The sequence below is a fragment of the Nicotiana tomentosiformis genome, chromosome 4, assembly GCF_000390325.3.
Source record: "Nicotiana tomentosiformis chromosome 4, ASM39032v3, whole genome shotgun sequence".
In the NCBI taxonomy this organism is placed as follows: Eukaryota; Viridiplantae; Streptophyta; class Magnoliopsida; order Solanales; family Solanaceae; genus Nicotiana; species Nicotiana tomentosiformis.
Genome location: NC_090815.1, coordinates 51,788,760 through 51,807,577, shown reverse-complemented (window position 1 = coordinate 51,807,577; position 18,818 = coordinate 51,788,760). Strand labels below are relative to the sequence as shown.

At 38.0% G+C, this 18,818-nt stretch overlaps 1 protein-coding gene across 1 annotated transcript; it reads left to right on the top strand.

Moving 5' to 3' along the window:
- Nucleotides 1–8,613: 8,613 nt before the first annotated feature.
- LOC104098972 (AP-1 complex subunit mu-2) lies at nucleotides 8,614–17,563 on the top strand. The gene is made up of 11 exons (XM_009605827.4): nucleotides 8,614–9,068; nucleotides 10,310–10,450; nucleotides 10,566–10,628; nucleotides 10,731–10,907; nucleotides 10,979–11,082; nucleotides 12,603–12,710; nucleotides 13,047–13,143; nucleotides 13,244–13,341; nucleotides 13,473–13,614; nucleotides 13,720–13,842; nucleotides 17,164–17,563. Exons 1-11 carry the CDS (start codon nucleotides 8,940–8,942, stop codon nucleotides 17,260–17,262), a joined length of 1,281 nt encoding a protein of 426 aa, XP_009604122.1. The 5' UTR covers nucleotides 8,614–8,939; the 3' UTR covers nucleotides 17,263–17,563.
- Nucleotides 17,564–18,818: the final 1,255 nt, after the last annotated feature.

The window sequence follows — 18,818 nt, the reverse complement described above, 5'->3', positions numbered from 1 at the left end:
AGATTTCCAACTTCTATATTCGGTACCGAAACCTATCAAATCAAGTCCGATTGACCTCAAATTTTGCACACAAGTCATAAATGACATAATGGAGCTATGAAAATTTTCGGAACTGGATTCCGACCCCGATATCAAAAAGTCAACTCCCCGGTCAAACTTCCAAACTTAAATTTCTGTTTTAGCCATTTCAAGCTTATTTTAACTACGAACTTCCAAATAAAATTTCGAACACGCTCCTAAGTCCAAAATCACCATACGGAGCTATTGGAACCGTCAAATCCCGATTCCAGGGTCGTTTTCTCAAAATGTTGACCGAAGTCAAACTTGCCCCCTTTAAAGCCAAACTAAGGAACCAATTATTCTTATTTCAACTCGATCACTTCTAAATTCCGAACCAACCATCCCCGTAAGTCATAAATTAGTAAAAATACATACGAGGAGTCTTATTTAGGGGAACGAGGTTCTAACAGTCAAAATGACCGGTTGGGTTGTTACACCAGGCTGCAGGGTAGACCAGTGCAGCAGGGTCAGCAGCCTATGATTACCGTCCCAGTTGCTCCACCAGTCGTTCGACCACCTAGAGGTGGAGGACAAGTGGGCAGAGGTCGTCCTAGAGGTGGAGGTCAGCTAGGTGGAGGCCAGACAGTTGGTGCTCCAGCTCGGTTCTATGCTTTTCCGGCCAGACCAGATGCAGAGGCCTCAGATGATATGATTACAGGTATTATTTCTATTTGCGGCAAGGATGCCTCAGTATTATTTGATCCAGGATCTACGTATTCATATGTGTCATCTCTATTTGCTCCATTCCTGGGTGTTTATTGTGAGTCCTTGAGTACTCTTATTTATGTGTCTACTCATGTGGGCGATTCTGTTGTTGTGAACCGGATCTATCGGTCCTGTATTATTACATTCTGTGGTTATGAAACTAGAGCAGATCTCCTATTGCTTGAGATGGCCGATTTTGAAATTATTCTGGCCATGGACTGGTTATCTCCATATCATGTTATTCTAGATTGTCATGCCAAGACTGTTACCTTGGCTATTCCAGTATTGCCTAAGCTGGAGTGGAAGGGTTCGTCTGTTAGTTTATTTAATCGAGTTATTTCTTTTATAAAGGCTCATCACATGGTTGAGAAGGGTTGTTTGGCTTATCTAGCCTATGTTCGGGATACTACTGCAGAGACTCCGGCTATTGATTCAATGCATGTAGTTCGGGAGTTCTCCGATGTATTTCCTTCAGATCTTTCAGGTATGCCACATGCTCGTGATATTGACTTCTGTATTGACTTGTCTCCAGATACCCAGCCAATATCTATCCCACCGTATCGCATGGCTCCAAAAGAATTGAAAGAATTGAAGGAGCAGCTCGAGGAGTTACTAGCCAAAGAGTTTGTCAGACCGAGTGTATCGCCTTGGAGTGCATCGGTATTATTTGTGAATAAGAAGGATGGAACAACGCGGATGTGTATTGATTATCGCCAATTGAACAAAGTCACTATTAAGAACAAGTACCCGTTGCCGCATATTGATGATCTTTTTTACCAGTTGCAGGGTGTTAGGGTGTTCTCTAAGATCGACTTGAGGTCGGGGTACTATCAGTTGAAGATTCGGGATTCGGATGTTCCGAAGACTGCTTTTCGGACTAGATATGGTCGTTATGAGTTTCTGGTGATGTCCTTCGGATTAACTAATGCCCCGGCAGCGTTTATGGATTTGATGAACAGGGTATTCAGGCCATATATTGATTCGTTTGTCATTGGCCTCATTGATGACATCTTGATCTACTCGCGCAGTAAGGAGGAGCACGAGCAGCATATGAGAGTGGTGCTTCAGACATTGCGGGAACAAAAGCTATATGCTAAGTTCTCTAAATGTGAGTTTTGGCTAGGGTCTATAGCATTTTTGGGGCATATTGTATCGGGCGAGGGCATTAAGGTTGATCCCAAAAAGATTGAGGCAGTTCAGAATTGGCATCGTCCCACTTCGACAACTGAGATTAAGAGTTTTCTGGGTTTAGCAGGTTATTATCGTCGGTTCGTGGAAGGTTTTTCATCTATTGCAGCATCTTTGACCAAATTAACCCAGAAGGGTGCTCCATTTCGATGGTCCGATGATTGTGAGGTGAGCTTTCAGAAGCTCAAGACATCATTGACTACAGCACCAGTATTAGTGTTGCCTTCCGGTTCGGGGATATATACAGTGTATTGTGACGCTTCACGCATTGGTTTGGGTTGTGTATTGATGCAGGAAAGGCGAGTTATTACATATGCTTCACGTCAGCTGAAGCCCCACGAAAAGAATTATCTGGTACATAATTTGGAGTTAGCTGTGATTGTTCACGCTCTTAAGATTTGGAGGCATTATCTTTATGGGGTGTCTTGTGAAGTTTACACTGATCATCGCAGTTTGCAACATTTGTTCAAGTAGAGGGACCTAAATTTGAGGCAACGCAGATGGCAGGAGTTACTGAAAGATTATGATATTACTATCTTATATCATCCGGGCAAAGCAAATGTGGTTGCAGACGCCTTGAGTAGAAAGGCAGAGATTATGAGTAGTTTGGCTTTCATTTCAGCAGAGGAGAGGTCGTTGGCTTCGGATATTCAGTCCTTGGCTAACAGACTTGTGAGGCTGGATATTTCAGAGCCCAGCCGAGTTCTTGCATGTGTTGTGGCCCAATCTTCACTATTTGAGCAGATCAAGGCTTGCCGGTATGATGACCCACACTTGATGGTTCTTCGAGAAATGGTACTACGAGGTGGTGCCAAGAAAGTTACTATTGGTGCGGATGGTGTTCTGCGACTCCAGGATCGTCTATGTGTTCCTAATGTGGATGGACTAAGGAAAAAGATCCTAGAGGAGGCACACAGTTCAAAGTATTATATTCATCCGGGTGCTACGAAGATGTATCGTGATTTGAGGCAACATTATTGGTGGCGGCGAATGAAAAAGGACATTGTTGAGCATGTAGCTAGGTGTCTAATTTGTCAGCAAGTTAAATATGAGCACCAGAGGCCAGGTGGCCTACTTCAGCAGATGACTATACCGGAGTGGAAATGGGAACGCATCACTATGGACTTTGTAGTTGGGTTGCCGCGGACCTTGCGGAAGTTTGATGCAGTTTGGGTCATTGTCGATAGGTTGACCAAGTCAGCACATTTCATTTCGGTTGTGACTACGTATACTTCAGAGAGGTTAGCCCAAATTTATATTCAGGAGATAGTTCGGTTGCACGGTGTGCCAATTTCTATCATATCAGATAGAGGTCCTCAGTTTACTTTACATTTCTGGAGAACAATACAGAGTGAGTTGGGGACCCGTGTAGAGCTCGGCACAACTTTTCATCTGCAGACCGACGGGCAGTCAGAGCGCACAATTCAGATTTTGGAGGATATGCTTAGGGCATGTGTGATTGACTTTGGAGGTCAATGGGATCGTTTCTTGCCTTTGGACGAGTTTGCTTATAACAACAGTTACCAATCCAGCATCGAGATGGCTCCATTTGAGGCTTTGTATGGTCGGCGATGTCGTTCGCCCATCGGATGGTTTAAGCCCGGTGAGTCTAAGTTATATGGTACTGATTTGGTGAAAGATGCCTTGGAAAAGGTAAAGTTGATTCAGGAGCAACTTCGTACAGCACAGTCCAGATATAAGAGTTATGCGGATCAGAAAGTGCGAGATTTATCATTTATAATGGGTGAAAAAGTTCTCTTGAAGGTTTCACCGATGAAGGGAATCATGAGATTCGGGAAGAAGGGCAAGTTGAGCCCAAGGTTTATAGGCCCATTTGAGGTGTTGAGACGAGTTGGGGAGGTTGCTTATGAGCTTCCATTGCCTCCCAGCCTATTGGGAGTTCATCCGATTTTTCATGTATCTATGCTCCGAAAGTATCATGCCGACCTATCACACGTGTTAGACTTCAACACAGTTCAGCTAGATAATAGCTTGGGTTATGAAGAGGAGCCAGTTGCCATTGTTGATAAACATGTTCGTCAGTTGAGGTCCAAGAGGATTTCTGCAGTAAAAGTCCAGTGAAGGGGCCAACCAGTCGAGGAAGCGACTTGGGAGGCCGAGGAAAACATGCGGAGCAGATATCCACACTTATTCAACACTTCAGGTATAATTCTAAACTCGTTCGAGGACGAACGTTTGCTTTAGAGGTGGAGAATGTGATGACCCAAAATGTCATCTTTAAACTTAATAATTAATTATGTGTTCTAAGATCTCGAAAAGCACTATTTATCATTACTCGACTTGCGTGCGCAGTCCGTAAAATTTCCCGGAAAGTTTTTATGTGAAAATGGATTTAAAATATGAATTAGAGCTTTAAAACTCAATTGAGTTGACTTTGGTCAACATTTTGAGCAAACAGACTCGGATCAGTGTTTTGACAGTTTTGGTAGGTCCGTATCGTGATTTGGGACTTGGGCGTATGCTCGGAATCAAATTCCGAGGTCCCTAGCCCGAGATATGAAATTTTGATGAAAAATTAAAAGTTTAAGTTCAAATAGTGACCGGATGTCGAATTATGTACAAACGACCCCGGAATAGAATTTTGATGATTCCAACAGCTCCGTATGGTAATTTTGGACTTAAGAGTGTGATCAGAATTTTATTTGGAAGTCCGTAGTGAAATTAGGCTTAAAATGGCTAAAACAAGAATTTAAGTTTGGAAGTTTGACCGGGGAGTTGACCTTTTGATACCGGAGTCGGAATACAGTTCCAAAAATTTTTATAGCTCCGTTATATCATTTATGACTTATGTGCAAAAATTGAGGTCAATCGGACTTGATTTGATAGGTTTCGACTTCGAATATAGAAGTTGGAAATTTTAAGTTTTATTAAGCTTGAATTGGAGCATAATTCATGGTTTTAGCGTCGTTTAATGTGATTTGAGGTTTCAAATAAGTTTGTATGATATTTTAGGACTTGTTGGTATATTTGGTTGAGGTCCCGAGGGCCTCGGGTGAGTTTCGGATGGTTAACAGATCAAAAATTGGACTTAAACAGCTGTTGCAATTTTTCTCTTCTGCTGGAAATTCTGGGCTGTGATCGAGCCCAAGATCGAGGCCCATGATCGGACTCCCAAAATCGGACTCCCTGATCGAGCTCCCCTGATCGAGCTCCCATGACCGGACTCCCTGATCGAGCTCCCTGATCGGACTCCCTGATCGAGCTCCCTGATCGAGCTCTTTTATCGGACTCCCTGATCGAGCTCCCTGATCGGACCGGACAGATCTGTAAGTTATAAAAAAATATGGGCATTCGTCCCATTTACCATTTTTGATGAACTTGAGCTTGAGCAGAGGCGACTTTTGACAGATTTTCAAGGAAAGACATTGGGGTAAGTGATTCCAACTCGGATTTGGTCAATATACACGAATATATCATTGTTTTCACCATTTAATTAGTGTTTTGAGATAGAAATTTGGAAAATTTTTAGAAATCTCATAGAAACAAATTTTTGAGATTTCGGTGTCAATCCGGAGTCGAATTTGAGTGAAATTGGTATGGTTGGACTCGTAATTGAATGGGTTATCGGATTTCGTAACTTTTATTGGATTCCGAGATGTGGGTCCCACAGGCGAATTTTAAATTAATTTTGGAATTTTTATTGAAAATGTAGTATTTTCTTATAGAATTGATTCCGATAAATTTTAGTGATTGTATCGAATTATTTTTGGTTAGATTCGAGCTAATCAAAGTTGGATAATCGAGGAAAGTGCCTTCTAGTGGATTAAATTGGAGCAAATTGAGGTAAGTCTCTTGTCTAATCTTGTGAGGGGGAAATTTATCCCATAGGTGATTAAATTAAATAATTATTGCTAATTGCGGGGGCTACGTACGCACGAGGTGACGAGAGTCCGTGCGTAGCTACTATTAATGCTAAAGTCCGGGTAGTTTAGGACTCAAAGCATGAATTACTTGTGTAGATTGTATTCTTTATTAATCGAATTATTTGATGTATATATTGTGAATTGTCATGAAAGGCAGTAAAATATGAAATTTTCATATGCTTAAATTTTATTTAGATTAATTAATTGTCGAAAAAAATTGTTATCCTCTCGAATAAATTTTACAATAAATACTCTTATTCCGGAGGTACATAAGAAAATGTCCTTTTTTTCTTGTGGATCGGGCCGAACGCCTCGGCATGATAGATGCATCTATGGATCGTGCCGCACGTCCCTCGGCAGTGTACACAATACTCTAGATCGGGCCGTACGACCTCGGCAGAAATCGTGCTTAATAATAATAATTACACGATACTTTGATAATTTATTTCAGCTTGTGAAGCTAATTGATAAATTGGAAATTTATTGAAATTGAAGAAATTTAATTAATATATTGAGGATTGTTGCATTTGAAGGAATTTAATTATTTTTGCTGGTTAAATAAATTATTGTAAATTCTGTGAATCATGATGATTTAGATATTCTAGTTTTATTTTAATTTTTATTATTGACCCATAGTGAATGTCAAAGGCGTCCATCTCGTCTCTACCACTTCGAGATTAGGCTTAATACTTATTGGGTACACATTGTTTACGTATTCATACTACACTTGATGCACTTTTTGTGCAGGATCTGAGACAAGTACTAGTGGAGGACCTATCATCACATATCCATGTCATCCCGAGGCATAGTGGTGAGCTGCCTTTCTGAGTCGTTCTGCAGCTACCAGTGTCTCTTCTTATATTTACATTCTGTCTATTTCATTTCAGACAGTATTTGGAGTTTTGTATAATCTACTAGATGCTCATACACTTGTGACACCAGGTCTTGGCACACACATTGGTAGAATTTGATATTTTATTATTTTTCTTGGATTAAAAGTTTAATCAATATATGTTTAATTTATTAGTTGGCTTGCCTAGCTATAGTGTTGGGCGCCATCACGACCTATAAGTGAAATTGGATCGTGACAAAACTACTTATATAAGAGATCTTATAACACTTTTAACTAGTTACAGTAAAAACTTTAAACTAGTTATATAAGAGATCTTACAGTGAAACATAAGAGAACTAAACTAGTTATATAAGAGATCTTACAGTGAAACATAAGAGAACTAAACTAGTTATATAAGAGATCTTACAGCAAAACATAAGAGATCAGTAACTTTAAACACAAGAGATATCAGAAGAAACATAAGAGATCATATATAAACTTTAAACTAGTTATATAAGAGATCTTACAACACTTTTAACTAGTACAGTAAATTAACAAAAACTTTAAACTAGTTATATAAGAGATCTTACAGCAAAATATAAGAGATCATTAACTTTAAACACAAGAGATATTAGAATAAATATAAGAGATCATATATAAACTTTAAACTAGTTATATAAGAGATCTTACATCGAAACATAAGAGATCTAAACTAGTTATATAAGAGATCTTACAACAAAACATAAGAGATCATTAAATTTAAACACAAGAGATATTAGAATAAACACAAGAGATCATATATAAACTTTAAACTAGTTATATAAGAGATCTTACAACAAAACATAAGAGATTATTAACTTTAAACACAAGAGAGATATTAGAATAAACATAAGAGATCATATATATATATATATATATATATATATATATATATATATATATATATATATATATATATATAATACAATGATCATTAGAAATTTAAGACATTTAAACATTTGAAAAATATTATTAACTTCAAACATAGAATACAAATGGAGAAGAAAAACAATAATCACAATTCGATACAGAGTCCTCGAGCTATATTTGTGTTTTGAGCAGCAATTTCGACATTATTTGTGTTTTATTTTCCCCAGCTTCGACAAATTCGAGTGGAACAAAAAAAATTGAGTTACCTCATTTTCCCCAGCTTGGACATTATTTGTGTTTCGAGCAGCAAATTCATGCTCATCCGTCACTTCCACCTCCTTTGCACCATCTTTCTTTGACTCGTCCCCATCGTCATCTTCTGTTGTTTGTTCCTCATCAGTTTTCTCCTCTACACTATCTTTCTCTGACTCGTCCCCATCGTCATCTTCCGTTGTTTGTTCCTCGTCAGTTTCCACCTCTGCACTATCTTTCTATGACTCATCCTTATCGTCATTTTCCATTGCTTCTTTATTGTCAATCTCCTCCTCCGGTTTTTCCTCGTCACCTTCCTGTGACTCAACCTCATCTCCATTGGATACCGAACCAGAAGCAGTTTCATTTGAAATAGCTTCCATCGTCATCGATCTTTTGTGATTTGATTGACAAAAGAAAAGGGGATTTTAAAAAGCAATAGAATGACAAGAAATAATGGGGATCTTAGAACATAGCAGAACAAAAAGGACTAGAAAATACAAGAAAAATGGAGAATTTAGACAACACTCTTTCTCGTTGAAATCGACAGAAGGGTTTTCAAGCGAAGGGTTTTGTCTTTCTAGAGAAGTTTTCCTGTTGTAAAAAAAAAGTGTTTGATTTTGGTTTACAAACATGTCCTTTCATATTTTGAGTTTGTAAAAGTTGGCTTCTATATTGCCACATAGGAAAATATATATTAAAAAAAAATTAAAATGGACAGGAACATTTACTTAGATTCAAATTGTAAATGGCCATATCATACTAAAAGCTCGGTTATTTTCCAAGTAGCTAAACTTACACCCATAACTTACATAGGAGTCTCAAAAAATCGGCTGTCTGTGCACTTGCCCCATAACTCGATCGGAGCTACATTTGGCTATTGTACTGCAAAGCAAAAGCAGAAGCAAAGCAAATAAAATTCACTGACATTTCAACTATGAATCAATGTGAAAATTCAGCCAGCTGATTGGCAGATCCATCTTCAAAATCTGAAACTGCATTTCCTCAATTACATCAAATTACAAAATCTAACTCTCAATCACCACTAGATCTCATTGGAGTTTTGCTATAATCGCGTATTCTGATCCGCGATCTGGGTACATTATCAGATGGCAGGGGCGGCGTCGGCGCTGTTCCTCCTCGACATCAAAGGCCGAGTACTGGTGTGGCGTGACTTCCGCGGCGATGTCTCCTCCGTTCAGGCCGAACGATTCTTCACCAAGCTCCTAGAGAAAGAGGTGTTCTCTTGTTCATTTATTTTTCATTCTGTTTTAATTTAAACGACGAAATGTCTGCCAGTTAAGAGCATTTCGACTATTAAAAGTTAGATTGCAAGCGCCCACGCCCAGGAAAGAAAAGATCAGATCAGCAACGGCTTTCGAGTAGAGGATTTTTTTTCTTTTTTCATTATTCCCTCGGAGTTGAGTTATAGTTAGCAGATGGGATCTAATTCATTAGAGGAAGGGATGGTGATTAACTGATAGAACCTCTTCTCTTCTTTCAAATCGCATCTCTCAAGTGAGAAGAAAAGGCCCCCCACGGAGCGGTGGGAAAGCAAGGGCGTAGCAGGAAGAAGAAGTATGAAAGCAGCAAATCTTTCCTCCTCTGATGAGGCTTAGTTCAGCTAGCGATCCAGGATGTAGAAGAGTTAAGCAGTGTCTTCGGTTCTCTTAATATATGCCAATTATAATTAGTAGTAGATTCTGCTCCAACCATGTGTGTATTGTAGCCAAGGGTGTGGCCTAACGGTTAATAAAGTGAGAGGAGAACTATGAGGTGTCACTTCAAATCCCAGCAGGAGTCAAAAAACAGTAGGTGATTTCTTCCATTTGCCTATGCCTTGGTAGGCAGACTTACCCGGTAGCTATGCTGGTAGGAGGTAGCAGGTACCTGTGGAATAATTGATATGTGCACAAGATTGCCCGGCTGCTACTTTCATAAAAGAAAAGTAGGGGATTCCCGGTATTGTCTTCGGGAGAGTAGGATTATGCAAGTTAATTGTTTTAGTGGAAATTCTGCATTTTAAAGCTAATTAGGACTTATGCTAGTTAATGCTTTTAGTCGAATGCTGCATTTTAAAAGCCAAATAGAGTAAATAGGAATGAAAGAACGTTTTATAGTGGTTTAATGTGTTTGGATTCTTGTGTTGTTTAGTAAATATGTTCTTTGAAGTGTCAAAACTGAGTAATTATGCAAGCATGGGTTGTGCATGACTTCCTATGGGTTAGGATTATGTTGAGCTTCTCTTCTTTAGAGATGGCTCTTTTCTGAATGATGAAAAATTATTAAAAAAGAACTAATCAAGTTCGGAAGTTACAGTTGAATTGCAAAATATTTCAATATTCTCCTCGCGTTCTGCAGATTATTTATGATCTTCATTTTGTTCCATTTGTAGACAGCTGATTTGTAAAGACTTAGTTGGAGAAAATGAGTTTACTTTTTCTGGCTAATTTAAGTGTTAGAATTTGATCATTTGCAGGGTGACCCTCAAGATCCTGTTGCATATGATAATGGCGTGACATATATGTTTATACAGCACAATAATGTGTATCTCATGACCGCATCAAGGCAGAATTGTAATGCTGCTAGTCTTCTTCTGTTTCTACACCGTGTTGTTGATGTAAGTGACAATGGCATTCTAAAAAGTGTGCCTTTAGTATGTTGGTTTGAGATGTATTTATCTGTTGAGTAGCTGTGGAGAATTATTCATTTCCTTTTATTTGGTTTGCTGGCAGGTCTTTAAGCATTACTTTGAAGAGTTAGAAGAAGAATCTCTACGGGATAATTTTGTTGTAGTGGTATGAGGAACATTTTATTTCTTTTTGGGACAAAAAGCATGTGACTGGGAAGAAAATCGTAAAGAATTGGTTGTGACTGGAACACTGTTTTATCTTTTGCAGTATGAGTTACTTGACGAAATGATGGACTTTGGTTATCCTCAATATACTGAAGCAAAAATTCTCAGTGAGTTTATAAAAACTGATGCATATAGAATGGAGGTTACACAAAGGCCTCCAATGGCAGTTACAAATGCTGTGTCCTGGCGTAGTGAAGGGATACAATACAAGAAGAATGAAGTAAGTTTTACATGTTTTATTCAATAGCAGTTTCTTTTAGTGGCTTATATGGAATTTTGTTGTTCTTTCAGGTATTTTTGGATGTTGTGGAGAGCGTTAATATACTTGTTAACAGCAATGGGCAAATAGTGAGGTCGGATGTTGTTGGTGCATTGAAGATGAGGACCTATTTGAGGTTTGCACTTTTCTGAGATATATGTGTTTATGTATGTATGGGTCATTCTTTGCGTATTCCTACTTGTATCGGTAAAACTGAAATGTCAATGTATGATTGCCCAGTATGCTGTGGCCGTGTGGGTGATAAACATCTAGTTCATGTCTATAGGTGTTAAAAGATTTTTGACGTTATGCCTTCTTGTCATAGTAATAAATTTCAGATTTGCGAGCAATCTTTGTCCAAGCTCCCTAAAAATTATGACTTTGTTATCAGTTGCCTACATTTCTCTTTGAGAATCACCTCAAAAACTCAAGTTTTGTACTGGCTACTTCTCGCCATCATGACCAGCAGTGTTCTAGGATCAAATGTATACTGATTTCTGTCTGTTCTAGTTTAGCATTTTATGTAATATTGCATACTGAATTGTTCTTTGTGATATTCAGATCTTAATATTATCCTCATCTGGAATCCTGTCCTTCATCCCTAACCCTGTCTTGCTGACGAATATAGTGAATCAGTCTGGGCTTTGATGTGGATCCTGTACTATCAACATTAGGATGGTGGAAGGACTGGTTTTGGAAGAACTTTTTGTATTGTTAATCGAATTAGCTTATATTATTGTTAAAGTTAGCTTCAATCAAAGAAAAATGTAAGCGTTACTATAGATGGCATAGGTGAGAACTTTGGGGTTGGTTTTCAGTTTAGAGCAGCAGCTGGCGACGGTAAATACAGTTAGGTACAGTTCATGACATGAGATGCAGAGCAACAGTATCCTGTGCCGCCAACATATATGGCTTTGCAATAGCCTTTTGGTCATTAATGTGTTAGACAGCCTGTCGTTATAATACTAAGGGCTTGATCCTGTTGTATGTAAGATTGATGATAGTAAGAACTCTGTTTAAACTGTGGGGGCGTCTGTTTTAGTATTCTCTTTTATGAAATTACTTCAGAAGGTTCTTAAAATCTTATAGGCACTTCAGTGAAAGTTGAGATTTAGTGCTCCCTTTTCTAAAGTTTTAAAAACAGTTCTGAAGGCAAGACAAAGCCTAACCCCACCTCTGGGATGTTTCTTGATCTAGTGTCCTGCCTGATCTTAAATATTGTTTTACATCTTTTGGACTAGCACTAGCAGTGTGAAGATGTTCTGTGCTGATTATGATTCTGTCATTACTAAGATCATATTTACATGTAATTTTGTTCTCCGAGCCTTTCACTTCACATCTACACGGTTGAGCTGGTGAAGTTCTTTCTTCTTGCCTGCATTTCCTTCCCGTCTCGCTAATGAGCTGCCTCTATGGTAGCATCACTAGTGTATATCTACCTATAATGTCTAGGATTCTTAAATGTTGACACAAGGACTGCATTATTTTTCCAACCTTTGGATCTCCTGTAAGGTTTTCACTAGTTTAAATGCAATTCGACAAAAATCCCACCTTGTCACTTTTCTCTAGTATCTCAATTTTACATCTTGTCCTTTACCCAGCCATATAATTGATGAGTGGTACTGGTCTAATGACATAATGTTTCTTCTCTTGCAGTGGTATGCCTGAATGTAAGCTTGGCCTTAATGATAGAGTGTTGCTGGAAGCACAAGGACGTAATGCTAAGGGGAAAGCTATTGATCTAGATGATATCAAGTTTCATCAGTATGTAATTCAACTATTTTTATTTTCTTTTGTGGATTATGACATCTTTTTGCGTATATGCTTTACCCAAGAATAGGTTTGTGGTGGGTGTGGGAGTTGGGAAGAAATTAAGCTCTTCTGGGCAATGTATACTATATAATCTGTTCAAACTTCCGATAGTGTAAGCAAGTGGGAGAGTGGGTGGGTCCTCAGATTTTAATCAGCAAATTCTTGCTTGTAACCTGTCCCCACACCCTCTCCCCCACCCCCACCCACCCCCCACCCCCCAAAAAAAAAAAAAGGTTCTCCCTTCCCTCCCCCTCCATCATTCTTCTACTAACTTCTTCTGTAACTTAGGTGTGTGCGTTTGGCCCGATTTGAGAATGATCGTACTATATCATTTATACCTCCTGATGGGTCTTTCGATCTTATGACCTACAGACTCAGTACACAGGTGCACTTCCCAATGTTTTAATGCTCTCTATCTGACTGACCTTTTTTAGTGCTTTCACTCACTCAATCGATTAAAGTGTTATAATAGTAATTAATCTCAGGTAAAGCCTCTATTATGGGTAGAAGCCCAAGTGGAAAGACATTCTAGGAGCCGTATGGAAATTCTGGTTAAAGCACGAAGCCAGTTCAAGGAGAGAAGGTATGTCTATTTGTATTATGCTATACACCTATTTGGAGATGCATCATTTGATCTTTTGGAGTTCAGATGGCATACATTATGATATAATGATATGGTGCTAGTTCAGATATGAGTTTATTTGATAATTTCAGCACTGCAACTAATGTTGAAATTGAGTTGCCTGTTCCAACGGATGCAACTAATCCAGATGTTCGTACATCGATGGGATCATCTACTTATGCACCTGAAAAGGATGCATTGATTTGGAAGATAAAATCTTTTCCAGGTGGTAAGGTAAGCGTACGCTTAGTCTTAGCTTAAGATTTAACTCATAGTTACCTTTTACTGTTTGTTCTCTCTCTGAGATTTCTTTTATGCTAATTCCCATTGCATTTTCAGGAATATATGTTGAGAGCAGAGTTTAGACTTCCCAGTATTACAGCAGAAGAAGCCACTCCTGAAAGAAAAGCTCCTATACGTGTAAAGTTTGAGATACCATATTTTACAGTTTCTGGTATACAGGTGAGCCCTAAATACATGTAATTGTAGTTTAGTTAAATAATTTAGTATTTTCCTTTTCCCCAAATTCCTACAATATTTTAGATGCCTATGTCCACATTTAGTCCATCATATCGAGTAACATTATGAGTCTGAGTATTCAATGGGTGCTAAAGAGGTTTTTTAGCGTAGATTATAAAAGATGTTATGAGCACATGATATTTATCTTCTTATCTTTAATTAGAAATAAAGTCTTATCGATTAGTTAGATATATATTTGTCTTTAGTTAGGAATAAGTTTTTTATCTGTTAGTTAGAGCTTATTGTTTAGGTTAAGACTGAATTCTAGTTGCTTAAAGAGTTTTTACTTGTTGGGTTCTCTATCCGATAATACCTTGTACTATATTTTATTGAACAGATAAGATTTGATGAATCAATTTTGGTATTATAAACCCTCTCTTCTTCACTTTCTTCCTCCTCTCTTCTCTCTCCCTCTCCCCCTCTTTCTCTTCTCTCGCTCTCTCCTTTCTCGTTCATTCTACTTGCATGTCTCCTTTCTCCCTTTCTAGTGCTACATCAGTTTAGTATCAGAGCACACGTTGCGCTTCATTACACTAGTGCTCTTTATATCCATCATTATTATGTTGGCCACTCATTCCAGGAGATGATCGTCCATTCAGTTGGTAATTTGCACATGTACCCAAGGATCTAATACCACATTATATTACATGAATCAAAAAATTGAGTTTTGGTCTATTAATTAAGACCTTTTGGAGTTTAGTCTCACTCATGAGTTTTCTCCAAGTAGAGTAGTGATTATAATAAAAGATGTATTACAGTATATTATCTATCTTTTATCCTTTATGTAGAAAGGTATTATAATCTATTAGTTACAGTTTATTTTCTGTTAGACAGTTATAATTATTACTTAGAGTTAGACTTACATTTTAGTTAGAAATAACATTCTAGTTGCTTAAAGAGTTTTGACTTGTTGGGCTCTCTACCCTATATATAGGGACCTTGCATATTCTTTTGCACAGACCTGAATAAGTTTTGATGAATTGATTTGGTATTATAACCTCTCTTTATCACCTTCTTCCTCCACTCTTTCCCCTATTTCTCCTCTCCATCTTCCTTTCTGTCTTTCTCCTTCTCTTCTTTCTCAGTTCTTCCATTTGCAATTCTCCCTTCTCCCTGTCCGGCACTATATCAACTTTACATACAAGGGTGTCTGTAAATTAGGATCGAGTCGTGGAAGGTAAGGAGAGAGCTGAACATGCTTGCGACTGAGCTCATATATTTGCTCAGTGGACAGTTATGGATGACACATCCATCTATGATTGGAAATTCAAATATCATTGCTCATGACTTGCAATTAATCCTAAACCAATTTTCTACTTATTTCTCTCTCCAAGAGAACCATGCATCTCTCCAAATTAAAACTTCTCCAACCCTGTTGCTGAGCTCTCATCCACAGTATATCTCTCAAATGAAACAGGGAGCATGAACACGAAGCCAGTGATTTAGTCAACTTGCGAAGAACATGCTCACGCTTGTAAAGAACGGGGTTCCAAAATATGGGGATTGGCGGTCAAAAGTCAAAACCATCCTTTACTGAGATTGTTGATGGTGGCGCTGGTGGTACTGGTGGAGCCCGGGAGCTCTAGATGGGCATGCGAAATAATTCATCGATCAGAACTGGCATTTAATGCAGAGGTTGATAGATTAATGGTGTTGGGGATAGTGGTTATTACTTGAATTTTTGAATGCATATGGGATAGTGAGGGTGATTTGGTTGGATCAGTTATGGTGTAGAGGCAGGGTGATAGAAGTACTTGGTGAGGTAACTGGAAAAATAAAAAACAAGAGATAAATTCTTCTCGTGAGAATTTTCTTGTGTTTCTTGGTTTCTCCTTTTACCAAGCCTCCTTGCTAGTGGGGATGCTTGACATTTCAAAATAAGAAAGGAGAAAATTGGTGTGCAAAGAGGATGGCAGCTCCAAGACTCTGGTTCAAAGGCAAAGGTCGTACAACATGGGATTTATGGTAGGTGCGCATTACAAATTCAAATCATGCCGGGTGAATCAAGTCTTATATTCAAGTGAAAAAATTGAATGGACCCACATTATCTACCGAGGTTAAAAGTTGGAAACACGGATTCTTGGTTACCTGCGGATGCGGCGTAATAGTCAATAAAGTGGGAGGAGAACCATGCAGCCTCAAGTTCAAAACACAACAGAGGTAAAAAAAACACTAGGTGATTTTTTTCATGTACCTAAATCTTGGTGGATAGAGTTACCCAATACCTATGCTGGTAGGACTTAGGAGGAAGCAGGTACCCAGCTAAATAGTTAAGGTGTTCATAAGCTGACCCAGATACTACCGTCATAGAGAAATTGAACATAAAAATAAAAAGTAAGAGAGAGAGAAGGGTTGGGGGGGGGGGGGTGAAAGTTGGGAATGTGCATAGCTGCTTGTCATCTGGCCATTTACAAGATGAGTGGATCAACTCTAAGAATTAGTTTATATTAAGGGTGCGTTTGGTACGAAGAAAAATGTTTTCCATGGAAAATGAATTCTTGAAAAATAAGTGTTTGGTTGGCAAATGGAAAATATTTTCCGGGAAATATTTATATTGCTTGGTTGGCGAGTAGAAAATATTTTCATGAACAATAATGAAAATAATGTTCACTAACAAGAAAAAAGATCACAAATAATGCTAGAAACTTTGAAGGTATCAAATTTATAAGCAGCAAGTATTAGAACATTATTGGAGAAGCAGTGAGACGAGTAATCCAAATATCCTCTGCCACAAGCAACAAAAGTACGTCCATGCATACTTGGCAAGTTGTGAACCATGTACTCTCAATTCATCCAAATTCAAAGTCCCTTGCTCTGTCCCATGCCCATAGTTTCACTGAAAAAGTACAAACACGCAGGGGAGTGATTGGGGGACACCATAGAGATTGGTTTTGGGTGGGTGGGAGAAAATTGGAATTTTCCTTCATACCAAACACACCCTAGGTGACAAAACTATAAGATGATGGAGCCAATAGTACCAACATAAATGTGTGGTCTAATTGAATTCCCCATGTTCTAAAGAAGAGGACCTAACAGTTTTTTGTGATTCTTGAATTTAGTCTTGAATATTTCTGTGTTCAATCTTGTTCTGCTGGTTAGCGAAGGAAGCTGTGTGAAAAAATATCTTGCTTTTTAGGACTTTTTTGGCAAACCTTTTCTCATCAACAGCCTAAATGGTATTTTGTTGTTAGTTTTTTCTTTAATAGCTGAGAACAGCGCATTTTCAAAATTTATAACCAATGTGGATTCTTTAATGCATGCTAGGTTCGCTACTTGAAGATAATCGAAAAAAGTGGTTATCAGGCTCTTCCTTGGGTGAGATATATCACGATGGCTGGTGAATACGAGTTAAGACTTACGTAAAGCCATAGAGATGGTGTACCAATCCATTTAAGTCTGTTTTTGAGGCTCAGGTAACTACAAGTTCCAATGCTTTGAGGTGCGTTAGCTGGAGATAAGCTGCGTTAGTTCAAAGCTAATGTTGTGCTGGCCCAATTTGTTGTCTATTGTATTTGACTTTATTACTTGTATGTTACTCACACTTTCTTGTATAGAGATGTCTGGTGATTAATTTCATGTCTCATATTTGCTTCAACTCCCAACTGCTGATACTGGCTGGTCGTTTTATTTCTGTTTTAATCTTTAAAGAAGCTTGGTTTTTATAGCGAGTGTTAGTATTGGGTACTTCTTTGTCATTTTTATACATGTCGTCAAAGTATTGTTGTGATAGTAAGATAAAACTTGCATTTACATTTTTAGAGCGTTGAGATTCTTTGCTGTTAGTATCTTTTGCTGTTTGAAGTTTCCTGAGTTACTTATAGTCGATAGTATCATGAAGTACTGCTTCTGGATATGTTGGATGTGAATAGGAGAGATTGTTTTCGGGAGATCAATTATTACGGTAATTTGTGAAATTGAAGAATTTTTCGATAATGAGTCACCCCTCGTACACCAGGTGCAACTCACGTTGCAGAAATCAGTGAAAAGACTAGCATGCTAGACATGAATTGAACACAAAGAGGACATTCTTGTTTCCAGCTTTACGGCCTGCCAATTCTTGATAAGGTTCTTCGCTGCCACCAGAAGAAAAATTGTGTATTTCTTTTAGAAAGTCTCTTAATTGTTCCAAAACAACTAGAAAGCATCAGCAAGAAATTTTAGGTCTTATGAGAACTTGTTTCCGTATGATTATAGGTTTAATTACCGGAAAGAAAAAAATAGGTGATTTTAGGTCACTTTGTGTCTTTTTTAATACCTTCAATCATTATGATTTTAGACTTAATAATTGGCACATCTGAAGGTCTATGTAGGATATATCTAAACCATCTCAAATGAATTTTAAATGGAGTTCATTTGCAGAAATTGTACACACGAAATTCTATGTAGGATATAGTCAAACCATCTCACATGAATTTTAAATGGAGTTCATTTGCACAAACTGTACACACGAAGTTCTGTGCAGGATATAATCAAACCATCTCACATGGAGTTCATTTGCATAAATTGTACACGCGAAGTTCTATGTGGGATATAGTCAAACCATCTCACATGAATTTTAAATGGATGAAATTAAAAAATAATCAGATTTACAAGTGGTAATTGAAAAATAGCCACAGTTTCAAAAGTAATCGAAATTTAGCCACTTTTCATGAAAAAATTAATCTGAACGAAAATATTGTTCAAAATCCAAAAATATTCCCGCATAATATACTGGAGTTCCAGTATAATATATTGGACTTCTAGCGTAATATATTGGTCCAGCATAATATGCTGGAAGTTCATACACAGGTGCTCCAATCTCCAGTATATTATGCTGGAACTTTTTGTGTGTTGGAGTACAAAATCATAAAAGGCTTCGATAAATACCGAAGCCCCAAAAACTCTAATGAGTACAAAATTATTCGAACTCTCGAACAATT